At 44.3% G+C, this 18,282-nt stretch overlaps 2 protein-coding genes across 3 annotated transcripts in view; one reads left to right on the top strand and one right to left on the bottom strand.

The window, feature by feature from the left end:
* LOC137651836 (ATPase inhibitor mai-2, mitochondrial-like) overlaps positions 1 to 18,282 on the top strand; it is a 171,668-nt gene that overhangs the window by 68,911 nt on the left and 84,475 nt on the right. For both annotated transcript variants that reach the window (XM_068385058.1, XM_068385064.1), the window contains exon 2: positions 4,229 to 4,367. In XM_068385058.1, the coding sequence (XP_068241159.1) occupies positions 4,229 to 4,367 (139 nt within the window). The remainder of the gene's footprint in view (positions 1 to 4,228; positions 4,368 to 18,282) is intronic.
* Positions 4,448 to 10,429, bottom strand: LOC137645815 (tigger transposable element-derived protein 1-like). Its single transcript, XM_068378776.1, has 2 exons — positions 9,035 to 10,429; positions 4,448 to 4,483 (listed from the first exon to the last, which is right to left on the bottom strand). The coding sequence occupies exons 1-2, from the start codon at positions 9,989 to 9,991 to the stop codon at positions 4,448 to 4,450; spliced, it is 993 nt and encodes a 330-aa protein (XP_068234877.1). The 5' UTR covers positions 9,992 to 10,429.

Raw genomic sequence — 18,282 nt, 5'->3', positions numbered from 1 at the left:
TAAATTAAGATTAAATGAATCTAATAAGACAAAAGTACCAAAAGGGCAACGAAAAGCAAAAAGAAAACGCACTGAGCGTAAACAATAAAAATGGCCGCGTGGGCCTCGGAAGGCACAAAGCCGAACGCACAAAAAACACTTCCTATTACTTAACACCACTTGCCCGGTACTTAGAAAAACTGTCAAAACAATCTATGGTACTTAACATTGGTACAGGAGTAAGGAGAGCTTCAGCCATGATGAAGAAATCCACAAAAACAGCGAAAAGCGAGACACAAAATAAAGCAACCGTCGTAGTACAAGTCCAACAGAAGGATGAGTAGAGGGCGCTCGAGGCGGGCGACGCTGAGTGGATCAGGTGAGTTAGGTTGGTGCCGTTAGGGCGGCTCCCCCTTTTGAGGAAGGATTGATCTATATGGAAGACAACCTGTGAATAGTGGTTATCACACGCCCTTTCTTTATACACGACGCCCTTAGGGTGCTCGCGCGAGGGTAGTAACCTCTGCATTCCATGCTTTAACTGTCTCTGGTATATTTGGAAGTATTTATATCAGAAAAGAGATAAGAAGGACCCTTTTCACCGGGCGTCACAGGTCGACCCAGAAATAATATTTTATTGCGTCCCCAATAGCTCTTCGAGGGAGGTACAGTAGGCCCCTGCCATACGAAATTAATCCATTCCGGAGTTGGTACCGTATGGTGAAAATGTCGTATGATGGGCAATAGAATAGCTAATGTGTGCAAAACCCCAGGTAAAAACATTGAAAATTAGTACGTAACAAAATAGCATAGCAAGCACTGTACTACAGTATACTTATATATAATATACATGTACTGTACAGTATATAATTAAATAACATTACAGGTATACAGTAAATAAAAATTACATACTGTACTGTACTGTAAAGGAAAAATTAAATTTTATTTACCTTTGGAGTGACGTGACTTGGGCTGGTAGTGGGTGGAGGCAGAGGGGCGAGGAGACGGTAGATATAAAAACGTATCGATGCTAATTATGTACACTTAATAAATTTATTCTTACTATTAAACACTTAAAATTAAAAATGCTTTTTTTTTTTTATTTTGTCTTTTGAAATTTTTTTTTAATTTTTTTTTAGAACTTGAAAAATTACTTTTGGAGAAACATCTATCCAAAGAAACCTGTTTCTGACGATTCCTCAACATATTTCTAAAATGACTCATACACTTGTCATTAACACTCCATAAGGTGACCTGTGTGAAGTTTTTCTGGGTGTTTTTTTTTTTTTCAATGAAACTCGTAAGGTTTTCGTACCAACCGATAGCTTCCCTTATTTCTTCCAATGTTGTTTCTTCAGTCTCCACCCCGTCCTCGCCACCATAGAGCTGTGCTCTTCTTGAATGATGGTCAACTGCATTGCCTCCAACTCCTTCAAGTCTTCAGTCGTAAGCTCCTCCCTGTGCTCCTCGATAAGGTTATGGACGTCAGCCTCATCGACAACAAGCCCCATGGACCTCCCGATTGAAATTATTTCCTCAACATCACCCTCAGGGGCAGGATCATCAACGGCCTTGTCTTCGGTTGAGGGATCGAAACCTTCAAAGTCTCGTTTTGCCACAACAGCTGGCCACAGTTTCTTTCATGAGTTCTAGGTGCGCCGTGAAACCTCATTCCAAGCTTTGTCGATCATCTTCGGGCATTGAACGATGTCAAAATGCCCCTTCAAAAATTCAGGGAAGGTGAGTTGAGTGCTTTCGGTCACTTTGAAGGATCTTTTGAACAGATGCTTCATGTAAAGCTTCTTAAAGTTGGCAATCACTTGCTGGTCCATAGGGTGGAGGTGGTGTTTGGTGGCAGATAGAGAACCTTGATGAAGGAGAAGTCCGGATGAATGATGTCCTCAAGGCCAGGAGGGTAAGCAGGGGCATTGTCCAGTACCAGAAGACATTTGAGAGGAAGATTGTTCTCTTCTAAAAAGTTCTTGACAGCAGGAACGAAGCTGACGTTTATCCACTCAATAATAAATATGGTCCTCGTGACCCAGGCCTTAGCATTAGACCTCCAAAATACCGAGAGCCTTTCCTTCGTGATATTTTGTGCCTTAAAGGCTCGAGGATTCTCTGAGTGGTATACCAGTAGGGGCTTAATTTTTAAGTCCCCACTGGCATTTGCACAAAATGCGAGGGTAAGTCTGTCCTTCATCGGTTTAAGGCCTGGAAGTTTCTTTTCTTCAGCTGTGATATATGTATGGCGGGGCATTTTCTTCCAGAAAAGGCCAGTTTCATCACAGTTAAACACTTGCTGAGGAATGTAGCCTTCTCTGGAAATTAACTTCTCAAATTTCTTGAGGAATTCTTTTGCTGCTTTCTTGTCAGAACTGGCCGCCTCTCCATGCCTGACGACTGAGTGAATTCCAGTCCTCTTCCTAAAACGATCAAACCTCCCATGAGAAGCCTTGAACTCTTGGGGGGCTTGCTGTGACGTTCCTTCGTCCCCGCTGTCTCTCTGGGCTTCCACGAGATTGGCGAAGATGGCACTCGCCTTGTGAGAAATTACCGATTACGTGAGTGTATGACCAGCGATTTCCTTCTCTTTAATCCATAGTAGAAGGAGTCTCTACATCTCGTCTTTGATTGAGGTCCTTCCACTGGCAAGGACAGACATGCCTTTAGAAGACTTACTTGCTATAATGGTTTCCTTGTTTTTGATAATTGTACCAATCGTAGACTGGTTACGGCCATACGTACTAGCGAGGGTAACGATGCGCATTCCTTCTTCGTATTTCTTTATTATCTCCAGCTTCGTTTCCGGAGTAATCATCTTCTTACTTCTCCCTTTAACATCACTATCAATCTTGGGACCCATGGCTAACGAATTAAAGTTAGAATTAAGCACTAAAATTCACAAAAAAATACGATATCGCAAGCACTCACACGAGATCAAGTCTTTACGAAACGCAGACGAGATTCTGAACTGAGCGCGCGTATAACAGAGAGAGAGAGGCAGCTTCTCTCTCAGGCATTGTGGGAGGGATTTCGGCCAATAGCGTATCGGCATCTTAGTGACACCGAGACGCCGACCAGTAGCAGACCAGCTTCTTAGTGACTTATGAGCGTGATGATAGGCTAGTGACTCGCACAGTCGTACACGTAAAAACCGCCAAGTTTGAGTTTTGGAATTCGATGCCGTAAGATGGGGAAAAATGTCGTAACGAGGGGAAGAAAAAACATCGTATTCCACATTATAACGTGAAAAAAACGTAAGCTGGGGACGCCGTACCCTGGGGTCTACTGTATTGGGTAAAGTCTAAGGAATCTTGGATTTATATTAGAGTTCCTTCGTTAAGAGAGCAGCTGCTTTGCTAGTTTCATGAACACACAAACTTCTGTAGGCCGCTAATACCGCTTGCCCTTAATAGGCATAGCACGAGAATTTAGCGAGGGTAGGGTTTCTAGTGCTTCAGGCTTACAGAAGTGGAGAGAAATCCTGGTTAAAATACCAAAGCCAGTTGGTAAAGGACTTTCTCCCTCCTAAGAGTGAGTCTACCCAATGTAGATTTTGGAGTGTTTGTGTTTGCACTGGAACAAATGACAAATTTTTATTAATTTATATTTTTCAGAGTACACAAACACAACACTAATTACTGTATACACATTGGCCCACCACCCTGTCCCCCAAGAAGTCCTGCCAGTAAGCAAAGTGGTTACTCAAACCAGGTGTGTGAGTGAGCAGGGTATCCCACCCGCTAACTAACGAGTGCGGTTGTTATCCCTCACATAAAATTATCACGGCTAGTTCAGCTTCGCCAAAAATAATATACCCAATATACCCAATATAAATAGTGATTTGTTTTTGTACCAGGAAAAATACAGATAATTGCAAATTTGTAATTTTTCTTAACTTTACAAACCTTGACCTCTTTATTCATACTTGACCTGTCATCACCTATCCCCCCTGTAAGTTCTGCCTGCCATAAAGAAAGTGACGTCATATTACTGGATTGTGTTTGAGAGGGGTGGCTAGTCTATCCCCCACTACCCCCACTAACTAGTAGCGGGTGGTGATACCTCGCTAAAAGTTTTATGACTAGGTTCAACTTTCGCTAAATTACATATCCATTGTAAGGAGCGCTAGGTTTGTATAATAAGGAAAAGTATAAATTACTTTTAAATTTGTCTTATTTTTTTTTTTCATTTTTAGCTGATACTGTATAAATATCTTATGATGTCATTTGACATTTTGTTACAGGTGTGTGCGCAACATGGGTAAAGGTGAACCTGGATCTGGATCTGGAGATGGTGGTGGTGCTGGTGGAGCCATTAGGGATGCTGGGGGTGCATTTGGTAAAAGACAAGCTGCCCAAGAAGATCAATACTTTCGCAAGCTGGTTAGTAGTGGTCAAAATGTTATTGCTTTTATTCAAGGTCAACTATGTATGACAAGACTGAAGCTGTACTGTACAGTATTCTAATTAATTTCTTTAAATGAATAACAAGGAGTTTGCTAATTGAAAGTACAAAAAATACTGACAATATAAATAAAAGTAAGAATTTTTGGGGAAAAGTTTTAAAGATAAGGCAGATTTTGAGCTTCCTCTTTCTAGAGTTTACTCATTACCGTATTTGATGGCCTATAAGAGGTTCAGGCATATAAGACTCACCCCCATGTCAGCAGGTCAGATACAGGAAAACTATTTTTAGTGTATTCAAGCATATATTGTTGAAAATAGTCTAGCTGTACTTTGCACAAGCAGAAACATATTGTATATTTCCGTACATAAGACTACCGTTAGTGCATAGGCTAGCTTTTGTTGTATACTTGAAAATCCAAAATAAATTAAATAAAGACCATTTTATGTCATACTTTTGTTAAATACGCAACATAAAACTGAAAGCATTACTTTATTTTTTTCATCACCGATCATAACAAACTAACGAATGCATTTACGCGTGCGTATAAGTTAGCTTTTGCAGCAAGAGGTATCTTACCAAGTATTGGTTATGAAATAATAATGTTATAAATTTTTTTTCACTTTAGCCTTAGTAATTAAAAATAATTGAAATAAGAGCAATTATATAACAAGTTTTTCCTAATAAACGCTGCCTAGAACAGGAAACGTAGTTTTGTTAACGTTTCATCGCCGATCGTAATGAACAAACAAACGTATTTACACATTCAAGCAGTAACTAACAATACTAAGAGCTTTTAGTAAAGATTTTATTACATATTTTATTGCCATGTCCCTAAAAATTTCTACATGTCGCATAACAGAAAAGTAATTTTGTTTGTGTTTAGTCAACAATAACAAAGAACCGCTAATGACAGTATGATGTGACAGAAAAGATGGTGCTTGATTGGAGAAAGAGGGAGGATAATTCGAATCATTGTAGATTTTTAATGAAAAATAGATATGCTCATCTAAATTTGATATTACTACCGTTAATAACGATACTGTAAAAATTATCGAAGGCTAAGGAAAGAAAGTTAAAAGATTGCTGAGAATGCAACCATAACTTGTTTACATTTTGTCAGGTGAGGTTTAGAAACGAAAGTCACAGCATTTCAGTTTAAATTGCTTTCATTATAACGTATTCATTTTAAAAGCATCGGTAATAATTCAATAATACCAGCAATAAAAATAAAATAAGGATGCATGGTGTTTAGTGCTGGTAAAGTACCTGGCTTAAGCTGGGTTAGATTAGCTTAAGCCTACAATGTATAAGATGTAGGGCTTTTTTTTTTTAGCCAAACTTTAGGGAAAAAAGTGCGCCCTATAGGCCGTCAAATATGGTACTGTACTTACTTGTGAAAGGACCTGTTAGAAAGGTTTAGTTTCATTTAACGGATTTTGAGCTAAGTGAAAAATCTATTTTTGGGTGAGATAGCCATGACGTCCTGATGGAAGGTTCCTTCAGTAGCTTCCTTGGGCATATTTGACTACAGTGGATATTCCCAGAGAATTAAACTAAAGGTTATCACAGAATTCTAACTTCTGGTGCGAGTACCCTAAAGGTTTCCCTCTAGGATATCGTATATCAACAGGGGACGCATGTATTAACACGCCACATAGCTATCTGCACCCCATATAGAGTTAACACTTCTATATGGAAAGGTGGTTGAGTAACTGGGGAGCCGTTCCACAGTTACACTCATCCGTGGCTGCTTTTGGTACTCGAGACGTAAACAAACGGGCGCCATTGCTAAATGACGTCACGTCCGTCCTCATCCTGAGGCCAGCTTCTGCTAATCTCCATGATACAGCAGGTCAGGGCGGGGCCTGAAAGGCTGGACTAGAATAGACGGGAGGGTCCATCAGGACGTCATGGCTATCTCACCCAAAAATAGATTTTTCGCTTCGCTCAAAATCCGTTTTTTGGGCTCAAGCCATGACGTCCTGATGGAAGTGTACCAGAGAATTAATGTATCGTGGAATTTTTCCCCTTTTTTATGCAAGTGCCAAGGGCTTCGAATAGAGGTATATAACATGTCCTTACTAGAGATTCCATGAAGAACTAGCTTCCTGCCCCCCTGGCAGAGAAGTCCTGGTGGACGATAGGAACATCTCGAAGCGATCATTGAAGAGCTACTCACCCTGCGGAGAGTTCGTGCTGGACTCGGAGACAAGACTAAGGTTAATATTCGGGTAGGAATATTATCAAGCATAGGTAAGTAAATAACATTTACTACACTCCCTGGAGGAGAGATCAATCTGGTCTCGGAGGTAGGACAAAGGTTAATATTCAGGTAGGAATATTATTAAGGCATGAGTGAGTATATAATACAATTACAGTGGTCCCTCGGTTATCGCGGTTAATGGGGACCGAGACCACCCGCGAAAACTGAAAATCCGTGAAGTAGCGGCGCCTCTTCAAAAATGCTTAAAAAAACGTATATATACCCCCCTGTATACAGTACACCATATAGAATACGGGTAGAGAGAGAGAGAGAGAGTGAAATTCATGTTATAACAAAAAAAAAAAACTGTAAAATATGTTGTCTGTTTACAATAACAATTGAGGGTCTAGAACACTGTTCTACCGAACAATTTACTTGCGAACAACCAATTATCGTTATCAGCTTTCAAAAACAAGCAAACACTACAACTAGCTAACATAATTAGTCTGCCGTTTTGCGCAACAAATTAACATTTATAATTTCTATTTCTGGGGGTTTAAGATTACAGTAATACATAAATAAAATTGTACCATACCATATAGAAAATGGGTGTAGAGAGAGAGAGAGAGAGAGAGAGAGAGAGAGAGAGAGAGAGAGAGAGAGAGAGAGAGAGAGAGAGAGAGAGAGAGCGAGTGAGTGAAATTCATGTTATAACAAAAAAAAAAAAAAAATGTAAAATATGTTGTCTGTTTACAATAACAATTGAGGGTCAAGAACACTGTTCTACCGAACAATTTACTTGCGAACAACCAATTATCGTTATCAGCTTTCAAAAACAAGTAAACACTACAACTAGCAAACATAATTAGTCCGTCGTTTTGCGCAACAAATTAACATTTATAATTTCTATTTCTGGGGGTTTAAGATTACAGTAATACATAAATAAAATTGTACCATACCATATAGAAAATGGGTGTAGAGAGAGAGAGAGAGAGAGAGAGAGAGAGAGAGAGAGAGAGAGAGAGAGAGAGAGAGAGAGAGAGAGCGAGTGAAATTCATGTTATAACAAAAAAAAAAAAAAATGTAAAATATGTTGTCTGTTTACAATAACAATTGAGGGTCTAGAACACTGTTCTACCGAACAATTTACTTGCGAACAACCAATTATCGTTATCAGCTTTCAAAAACAAGCAAACACTACAACTAGCTAACATAATTAGTCCTTCGTTTTGCGCAACAAATTAACATTTATAATTTCTATTTCCGGGGGTTTAAGATTACAGTTAATACATAAATAAAATTGTACCATACCATATAGAAAATGGGTGTAGAGAGAGAGAGAGAGAGAGAGAGAGAGAGAGAGAGAGAGAGAGAGAGAGATTCATGTTAAACAATCAAACAATAAAACATTTAACTTACCTCTTACAATAAGTTCTTATAAGCGGAGTTGATGAAAAGACCTGTGCAGTACGATGAGGTGATAACGATGAATGACTGCATAGGGGCATGAAGAGCTTTACTGCTCCTCGGATGACGCCGCAGACGATGCAGGAGAAGCTGCAGGAGGCGGCGTAGTGGCTGTAGGAGGTGTCGTAATGGATGCAGGAGGAGGCGTAGTGGCTATAGGAGGTGGCGTAGTGGCTATAGGAGGTGGCGTAAGGGATGCAGGAGGCGGTGTAGCGGCCGCAGGAGGATCTTCTTCTGGTTTTTTGCGCGTAAGAAACATCGTTATTGGGAGTTGTGAACGTTGTTTTTTTTTGTCGATGAAGATGCGCCTATAAACAGCCATGACGTCATCAATACGATTGCTGAATTCGACGGCTCTTACCATGTTGTCATCCATTTCTTTGGCCCTTTTTTGGAGGTCTTTGGCAACATTGAAGAGGTCCTGTAAATTATGCAATGTAAGGCCACCTTCTTCAGCTTCGTCACCTTCGTCTCGATGAGATTGTTAATTTCATCAGCCGTCATATCCGAGAAGCCTTCAGTCTGCACCAACCGAGCCAGCCTGACAGCCTTATCAACGGCAGAGTGATGTATTTCGTTAGGCGTGAAACCCTCATAGTCATGAGTGATTTTGTTTGGCCACAATTTCTTCCAGCTGGAGATGAGTGTCTGTTCTTTCATGTCCTTTAGGGCATTCTGAATATTAGCCAGACACGTAGCTATATTGTAGTCCTTCCAATAAGCTTTGATGCTGAAGGTCTCGTCGGTCTCTTCAATGGAGGAGATGAGACCCTCCATTGTTGACTTAGTGTAGAGGGCTTTGAAGGCCCTAATAACCCCCTGATCCATGGGCTGTATAAGGGAAGTGGTGTTGGGGGGAAGGAACTCCACCTGTACCCCTTCATAATGCAAATTAGTTGCATGACCTCCTGCACAGTCCATGAAGAGAACCACTTTAAAGGGCAGGCCCTTTTCAGCCAGGTAAAGCTTTACCTGTGGTATGGAAGAGTTAAGGAACCAATCAAGTGTGAGGGCCTTGGTGATCCATGCCTTTTTATTGGCCATCCAGTACACTGGCAGTAAGGCTTTGTTCTTGCTTTTCAATGCTCGAGGATAAGGGGCCTTGTAGATAAGGCCGGGCTTCAGCATGAATCCTGCAGCATTGCCACACATGAGCAGAGTCACTCGATCCTTGTGAGCTTTGAAACCTGTCTTTTTAAGTTCGTCCTTGAAAAGAAATGTTCGGGACGGCATCCTCTTCCAGAAGAGGCCTGTTTCATCCATATTAAAGACTTGCTCCGGGACATAGCCATTTTCTTCTATTATTTCCGGAAACACATCCTCAACATAATGCCTCGCTGCTGCTTTGTCTGCAGAGGCTGCCTCTCCATACAACAACACACTCTGAAGTCCGAATCGCCTCTTAAACTTATCAAACCAGCCCTTGCTGGCAACGAAAGTCGTACGTGGTCGTCGTGAGCTAGTCTGGCTTGAGGTACCAGGCAAAGGATCATCTTCGTCGCCGTCGTTTTCTTCCTCATCTTGAACGTTGTCGTCGTCGTTACCACCCTCAGGCACCATAGCATCAAACAAAGTTTTAGCCTTACTTCGGATCATGTTTGTATCCAGGGTGATTTTCTTTTCCCTACAATCATGGATCCAAATAGCCAGTGCATTTTCCATTCGCACCATGGTCTTATTCTGGGTGTTTACAACCCTTTTGGCATCTTTCGTGAAAGATATTGCAGCAGTTTTGCGGATGTTCTTCTCTTCCTTCTTTATGTACCGTACCGTGGATTCATTAAGGCCATATTGTCGGGCTACGCTCGCGTAGCTATTTCCCGCTTTCAACTTGTCCAATAAACTCACTTTTTCGTTAATTGTTAACATCTTTCGCTTTTTCTTCGGTTCACTAGATGCACCAAGGGATAAAGAGCGTTTGGGAGGCATCACGAAGGGCTTCACAAAACTTTTACACTTAAAAAATCACCGCGAGACAAAGACTAACTAACCGCGATCTATGGCGAGAAGCGTATACGAGAAAAGCGTGGAGCGATGGGCATCGGGAGAAGCTTGGGCTAGTGAATGGGCCAATGGGGAGTCGAGTTCTCAGCGAGTGCTGGCCAATCAGCTTGCGTTTATGCCCGTGATGCTTAGCGTATACAGACGTGCATTTCTTTTAGTTTTAAAATTTTGTAAAATGATGCAATTACTAATTCTAATTGAATATTTTGTTTTCAAAATTTGTAAAATAATGTAATTTCTAATTTTAATTTAATATTTTTCATTATTATTAATTTTTTAATATTTTTTGATATTTTTAATTTTTGAATATTTTTTAGACCCGCGAAAGTTGAACCGCGAACTAGCGAGGGACCACTGTACACATATTATTCTTCTTTTTTAGAGACAAAGGGGTAAATGAAACTATAACATTCTTATATTTCTTAATAAAGAATAGGAGCGGAGAGAGACGCACATGGAATAAAATAGACATTTTATTTCAAAGATTGCAGATTATTGTGGTAGTAATTACAATAATGAATGTAGAGTTTATTTACAATAATAAAGAATAATGTACATAGAAAATAAAGACTTCAATCTTGAATCTGAAAAGAAATTTTTACTTTTTAGAAACACAAGTTCCAGAGGAACGTCAGTCTTTTTCAAAGAAAAACACATCATGCCCTAGGGCATGTGGCACTCATGTAAAGTCTATGACATTTCACCTTGGTAAGAACAGTCTATTAGAAACACTAAGTGTCCATGAAATCACTATGTATCACAAAAGGGTCAACACAGGCACCCGTAGAGTTAAAGTCCCAAGTAACTCGCTGTTCTATGCAGAGTTAAACAGCAGGTTTCATAACACTACCTGCGGCTACCACGAAATGTTTAACTTCGTGCACTTGTTTTGCATAGTGCTTGAAGAAAACGCGCGATGATTTCCAGCCTGTGGAGCTCTTGAGGCTTTCGAAATCCATACTCTGGAAGAAGTTCAGAGAAGACGCGACTTTTCTAGGATCATGACCTGCGGGTGTACTGTCAGGATCCGCTCTGCGAATGAAGTAGGTGATTTTCGCTCTTAGTTGTTTCAGTGACAGGTCGCTACCCGATGTTTCTCCTTTGAAGAGTTGTCCTCCACCGAAGTCTGAAGTTCTTCGAAGATAGACCTTAAGACTCTCCACTGGGCATAGAGAGACATCTTCCTTCAGGGGGCAGATTCTCCAAGGGCCCCATCTCTTGGTGGGTAGTTCATTCTTGGCGAGAAACGTCGGATCAGGGAAGAGGGTAAGCTCTCCTGTATCTGCGAACAGGATATGACCCTCTTCTCTTGATAATGCCACTATTTCACTGACTCGGGCTCCCGAGGCGAGAGCAAAAAGGAAGATAACTTTTTGAGTCAAGTCTTTTAGAGGGCACGAATCGTTGTCCAGGTTAGAGGCCAAATGGAGCACCTTGTCCAGGGACCAGGAGATAGGTTTTGGTGGAGGTGCTGGGCGTAGTCTAGCGCATGCCTTTGGTAATTTATTGAAGATATCACTGGACAAATCAATCTGGAAGGCGTACAGGAGTGCTCTAGTCAAAGCCGATTTGCAGGTGGAAATCGTGTTGGCCGCTAAGCCTTGTCCATGAAGGTGAATGAAGAAGGACACACAAAAATCAATGGTGATTTCCGCAGGATTTTTTGCCTTGACGAAAGAGACCCACTTTCTCCAGGAAGATTCATATTGCCGTCTTGTAGACTCAGTCTTGTATTCCTCAAGGAAGTCTAAGCTTTTCTTCGAGATTCCAAACCTTTTCTTTGCGGCTAAGGAGAGAAAATCATGAGATGAAGGTCCCTGACTTTCAGTGATGAAGCGAAATCAGTCGACTTCTGTACTTGTTGAGAGAGAACTGGGCCCGGTAGGGGGATCAGCGTGGGCTGCAGCTCCAGGACTAGAGGGTACCAATTGCTCCGGGGCCACTTGGGAGCCACAAGGGCCGTTGTCCCTTTGAAGGTTCTCAGTTTGGAGAGGACTTTCAGCAGAAGGTTGGGAGGAGGGAACAGGTATATCCTGGACTATCTGTTCCAATCCAGTGACATAGCATCCACTGCTTCTGCTTTGGGGTCCTCGTACGGGGCCACATATCGAGGAAGTTGATTGTTGTCGCTCGTCGCGAAGAGATCGATCTGAAGTTCCGGGACTTGGTGAGAGATGAAGGAGAATGACCTTGCGTCTAGAGACCATTCTGACTCTATTGGACTTGTCCGTGATAGAGCGTCTGCCGTCACGTTGCGGAATCCTTGTAGGTGAACTGCAGACAGGTGCCATTTCTTCTTTTCTGCCAAACGGAAGATCGGAAGAAGTACCTGATTTATCTGGGGCGATCTCGAGCCCTGACGATTGAGACATCTGACTACCACCGAGTTGTCCAGAGTCAAACGAATGTGGATCAAGGGAGGCGGGGAGAGTTTGTTCAGGGTGAGAAGAACTGCCATGGCCTCCAAGATGTTGATGTGAAACGTCTTGAATAGGGGAGACCATGTTCCTTGAACCTGTCGTTGATGGGAGTGACCTCCCCAACCCTCCAGTGAAGCATCTGTGTGGATGTTGATCGATGGAGGCGGGTGTTGAAGAGGAATGGACCTTTTCAGGGCCTTTGCTTCCGACCACGGCTTTAAGAGTAAGCGAAGTCTGTTTGGAAGCCGTCTTTTGAGGTCTCTTCGAGCGATGGATGCGAAACGTCTCCAGACTCCCGCGGCATCCTTTAGCTGTGCTCGAAGCACTGGGTTTGTCACAGAGGCGAACTGTAGAGAGCCGAGAACTTGTTCCTGCTGTCGTCTTGAGATCCGTTTGGATTTTAGAAGCCTTCTGACAGACCCTGCTATTTCCTTCCTTTTCTTCAGTGGGATGGAAAGGCGGTGTGACTGAAGATCCCAATGGATTCCCAACCATTGGAACTTCTGAGCTGGAGAGAGGCGAGATTTCTCGGTGTTTATCTTGAATCCCAGATGCTCTAGGAACTGGGCGACTTTGTTGCAGGCTCTTACACAATCTTCGGGCGATGTTGCCCAGACTAACCAGTCGTCTAGGTAGGCCATCACTTGGACGCCCTGAAGACAGAGCTGTTGGACGATTGCGTCTGCCAGCTTGGTGAAGATCCGTGGAGCCACGTTGAGCCCGAAGGGCATGGCCCTGAAGGCGTAACTTTTCCTTTGGAGTCGAAATCCTAGGTAGGAGGAAGCGTAATGATTCATTGGAATGTGCCAGTAGGCATCCGCCAGGTCTATGGAGACCGTGTAGGCCCTTTGAGGCAGAAGAGTCCTTATTTGTTGCAGAGTCAGCATCTTGAATTTGTTGTTCGCAATGAACTTGTTGAGAGAGGATAAGTCTAGAATGACTGAGTTTGTCGAAGTCTTTCTTGGGAACGCAAAATAGTCTCCCTTGGAACCTGGTTGACTTTACCCTCCTGATCACCTTCTTGTTCAAGAGTTCTAGGACATATTCTTCCAGGAGGGGGGTTGACTGTTGGAAGAATTGCTGGAAGGCTGGGGGTGGTTGAGTCTTCCTCCCACCGGAAGCACTTCATTGCTTCTGGTGTCCCGAGGGTTTGCCACCTCGGCCGCTAGCTCCCCTTCCTCCTCTGCCTCTGGAGGGACGGCGAGAAGAATCTCTGCCGGAGCCTCTGCTTGAGCCCCTACCTCTGGGACGAAAGGTAGTTGAATGTTGCTCATACGCAGGGGTGAAGACCGGCGACTGCGACACCACCGGTTGGGGGACCAACTGAAAGGTCTGTTGTGGCTGCGTAGCCAGTTGGGGAGTAGCGGGACCCGGAAACTGCCGTCTCTGTTGACGTTGCTGGGGTTTTGGCTTCGAAGTCTTCCTCTTAGGCTGAGGGCCATCATCCTGAGAGGACTTCCTCTTTCGTGACATGCCCCACTTGTGGAGAAGGTTCCTGTTCTCCGTGGAGGCTTTGTCTACAATCTCTTTCACCAAAGAAGATGGAAAGAGATACTTGCCCCAGATATTGGAGGAAATCAGCCTCCAGGGTTCGTGTTTCACCGTTGCGTTGGCGAACACGAATTCACGACAGGCTCTGCAAGCCCTAGTGAAGCTATATAGGTCCTTTGTTACAGTCGCCAAGTGCGATTTAGCTAGGACCATATAAAAGTCCGGGATTCTAGTATCCCCGGCCATAAGTTCAAGCTGTACCTGGTGGGACAGCGACGCGGCAAGCCTCTCCTTCGTATCCTGTTCCCTACGAAGGAGGTGATCGTTTAGCCTTGGGAGGTCCTCATTAAATTGACGACCGGCTACGTCAGGCTCTAGTTTCCCTACCGTGAAGGTTGACTGGATGTCTTTCCAGTGCCTATCATCGGGGGGAACAGTAATGGAGAAGGGTCTGCACTCCTCCAGTGCAGGGCAAGGTTTCCCTTCCTCCACTGCCTTTAAGACCGCTGTGAAGGCCTTTTCGATGAAGGGGAAGGTTGCAGAATTTGGCGCAACGAAGGTTGGATGCTTCTTGCTAAGCGCCGGCATCTTGGAGTTGGTGAAACCCCTACTCTTCACCGCCTGGGCTAACATAGCTTGGGCCTTCGCGAGATCGAACACGATAACTTCCTTCGGTTCGGTCTCCTCCTTTGAGGCTGGTTCGGACCTGAGTCGGACGTAACAGTCCGGATAAGCCTCGAAATTTGGGAAGAACTCCACTTCTTCCAGGAAGATAGAGCCAACCCTTTCACTAATGTAGATCTTGCCAGTTGTAATTGGCATGTGCTCGGCGTATCTCCATGGGTTAGCTTCCGAGCAGTTGGGGAGGTCCTTAACCGAAATCCTTTTCGGTTGCTTAAAGCTGACGAGAGTCGTCCGGAATTGCTCCTGAGTTTCTCGTAGCTTCTTTTCCATGAGGGCTTCAAGCATCTTGAAGACCTCTCGAGTGGCCGATGGAAGAGGGTCCGGGGTGGCATAATTCGAAGGAACAGGTTCCTCGGACGGTGCAGGAGTTGCTGCGGGAGCAGGAGCGACCTCGGTCTCCGAATCAGGGTATTCCACCTGATCTTCCTCATAGTCGAGTTCCTCGCCCATGAGGTTTTTCTCCGTTTCTTCCGACACTTCCGACATACGTTCCACGTTGTCGGAATCTAGATGGCACTCATGCATGGACTGAGCCATGACAACGTCAGGTTCCACCACGATCTGGACGGTGGGGATCTGATCACGGGGGACCACTGAGTCTTTGGATGCTTTTGGGAAAAGCAAGGCCCTCAAGTCTTCGTTGGGAAGATACGGTCCGGTGGCGTTCTTCTGGAAGCCACGCACCCATTTGCATAGCTTCTCCCTAGCGTTGTCCCTTGCCTCCGCAGATGGAGGATCGTCAAACGCCTCGACCAGACGACTCTTGCAGACTGTACAGTTCTGCGGGTCCCAATACTTCAGGTCGCCTTTCTTGGCAGCGCAGGGGGCGTGGGTCGGACCCACGCCCTGTGCCCGTAGAAGTCCGGGCGCTTCACCCCGCAGAAGTTGCTCTCACACTTCATATACTCCTCCTGTAAAAGAAAGAGATCATGAGTACATGGAAGGCATAGGAATGACTTACATTATTCTAAAATTAAGATAATTAACATCTAAATTTAAATTTAATTTAATTATAAAGCCTTTTAATGCTTAAGATTAATGAGCGGGAAAGGAAGTAGATAGACACATACTTGTGAATCCCGCCCAGTCGGTTACCGTAACCTTATCTGCAGACAATTTCTTTAGTGTCCGAAGGTCACAATGAGGGAAATCCATATGGATGAGCCAAGCTAGGCTTCTAACAGAAATTGCCCGGGGTCTGAGACCACTCAGATCCCTGGAGGAGAAGGGGTATAGGATAAACCCCTTATTAAATGTAGGTTCCGGCAATCGACCGCACTAAGACACACAGAGTATGCTGGAATATTGTAATGTGCAAACAAATAGCATAGCCACAATCTTGGATGGTAAGACAATACCTATATACAAGTAGCCAAGCCATCTGGCTGCAGTATATTGACTGTCGGCATGTTAACGTCTCATGAGGGTGCCGGCAGACCGACGGCACACCGGAGGCCGGTCCTGCAGGGTGGAAGGCATCAAGACAGACACACTGAGTATCTAAAGGATAATACCATCGTGGCGACTGCCGGCACAGCGGCGGGTCGTCGGCAGGGGGCTGCGGCTCCGGCAGCCGAAGGCTGACGGCATGGTGAGCCTTGGATCAATTCATAAGATATATGTGTATATTGTCGTATAAATAGATTGCCGGCAATCAATGCCGGCATGTAGGTGGCCGACTCCGGAAGTCGGCTGGCTGTTACTAGGTAAGACGAAGGGTGGGACGTCGGTAAGCCAACGGAAGGCGGCAGCCTCCGGCACACGGAAGGCTGATGTCTTAGAGGGGGAAGGAATCTTATGAAAGGATGTCACCTGAGGTAGTGGTGGATATCGCCGGCAGTAGAGACAGCAAGGGACCGGCACCAGGATAGAAGGAGAGAAAGGTAAGGAGGGATGGAAGGGGGTAAGATCCTATACCCCTCCGGCATCCTTCCGGAGAGAGTGCACTCATGATAGGAGTGGATACTCCTAACATCCGGCGGCAGGGAGCCGGCAGTAGGCCGGGTGCCTGGGATAACCCAAGGGAGGGTTAGAGGGCACTCAAAGAGGGGGGAATCCCCCGCCGGCAGGACCGCCGCCGGCAACCACCCCCATAGAACGCTATGGAGGGTATGTGTACCAGAGCGGCCAGCTCAGCAGGAGAACAACTAGCCCTACCACTCCACCCAAGGGAGGAGTTGTAGGACTAAGGACAGATGTGTGTAGGCAAGCCTACACCAAAGGGATAGGTGGGGAGGGAGAAGAATAGGTCTTTCCAAAGAGGAGACTCTGTATGAGAACGGCCACCAAGGTAAGGGAGAACGCTCCCTAACCTTGGGTAGGTAGCCCAGAATGAGAACGGTACAGATGTACCGTCTCAAACTATAATAAGGCAGTCAACCCCCAGAGCTTAACCTAGAGTAGGAGGACTAACTCCTAGGCTAGGAAAGCTTGAAAGACACATCGCTAGGTACAGGGAGGAAGGAGTAACCCAACCAGGTGCAACTGAGAAAGGGCAGGGCCTTTCCTAATCTCTCAGGCACAACCCTAAGGGAGGGTCATTCCCTTAGGGGAGGCAGAGAAGCGATAAATACTCTGGTTGTAGACAAGATTCCCCTATATAGAAGGGAAAGCAAGACTACTCAGAGGGAATGCCCGCAGGCAGGGGGATTAGGGAGCATATAGGGGTTCCTACATTAGGTTAGGAGGGGATGATACACAATCAACACTGTCCCTTATATGGTCCCCGAAGGCGAAAACACTTACATCACAGTAAAAAGTATGTTTAATAATGCCACAATCTTCATAACTTAACCTAGGAACACTGGTATATATCATGCATGAAAACAAGCACTAGGCTATCCAGCCTAGGGGCTAAGCTAGCGATCTAGTATGGGGTCGAACAGCGACCGAGTCTGATGAGCGCTAAAACACGATATAAATATTTCCTAGCTATGAAGACTAAATAACTAATAATATTAATTAGTTAAATGACCGGAGGGGGGCTGTTCTGGCTAACTAAATAAAGCATGCAACATGAACAGCAGCGCCCGGTATCGGCACAGCTCTGCCAGAAAACACAATATTTTACGAAAAGTAGAAGTTACTTTACGGCTAGAGCTTATTTAAACAATACTGGGACCTGGTACTCAACTTTCTAGAAGAAGCCGAGGCTGAAGGTAGCGACATAACGGCGATGTAAGCTGATAAAGTAAGCACTTGGGAAAAATCCGACTTAGCAAAGGAGCTACAGGCAAAAGGATGAGGACGGACGTGACGTCATTTAGCAATGGCGCCCGTTTGTTTACGTCTCGAGTACCAAAAGCAGCCACGGATGATTGTAACTGTGGAACGGCTCCCCAGTTACTCAACCACCTTTCCATATCGAAGTGTTAACTCTATATGGGGTGCAGATAGCTATGTGGCGTGTTAATACATGCGTCCCCTGTTGATATACGACATCCTAGAGGGAAACCTTTAGGGTACTCGCACCAGAAGTTAGAATTCTGTGATAACCTTTAGTTTAATTCTCTGGGAATATCCACTGTAGTCAAATATGCCCAAGGAAGCTACTGAAGGAACCTTCCATCAGGACGTCATGGCTTGAGCCCAAAAAAAGACTTTGTTTTGACACTAATGCAA

Source organism: Palaemon carinicauda, chromosome 1, assembly GCF_036898095.1.
Source record: "Palaemon carinicauda isolate YSFRI2023 chromosome 1, ASM3689809v2, whole genome shotgun sequence".
Lineage (NCBI taxonomy): Eukaryota > Metazoa > Arthropoda > Malacostraca > Decapoda > Palaemonidae > Palaemon > Palaemon carinicauda.
The sequence above is the reverse complement of the archived record's forward strand: the minus strand, read 5'-3'. Positions and strand labels throughout refer to the sequence as shown.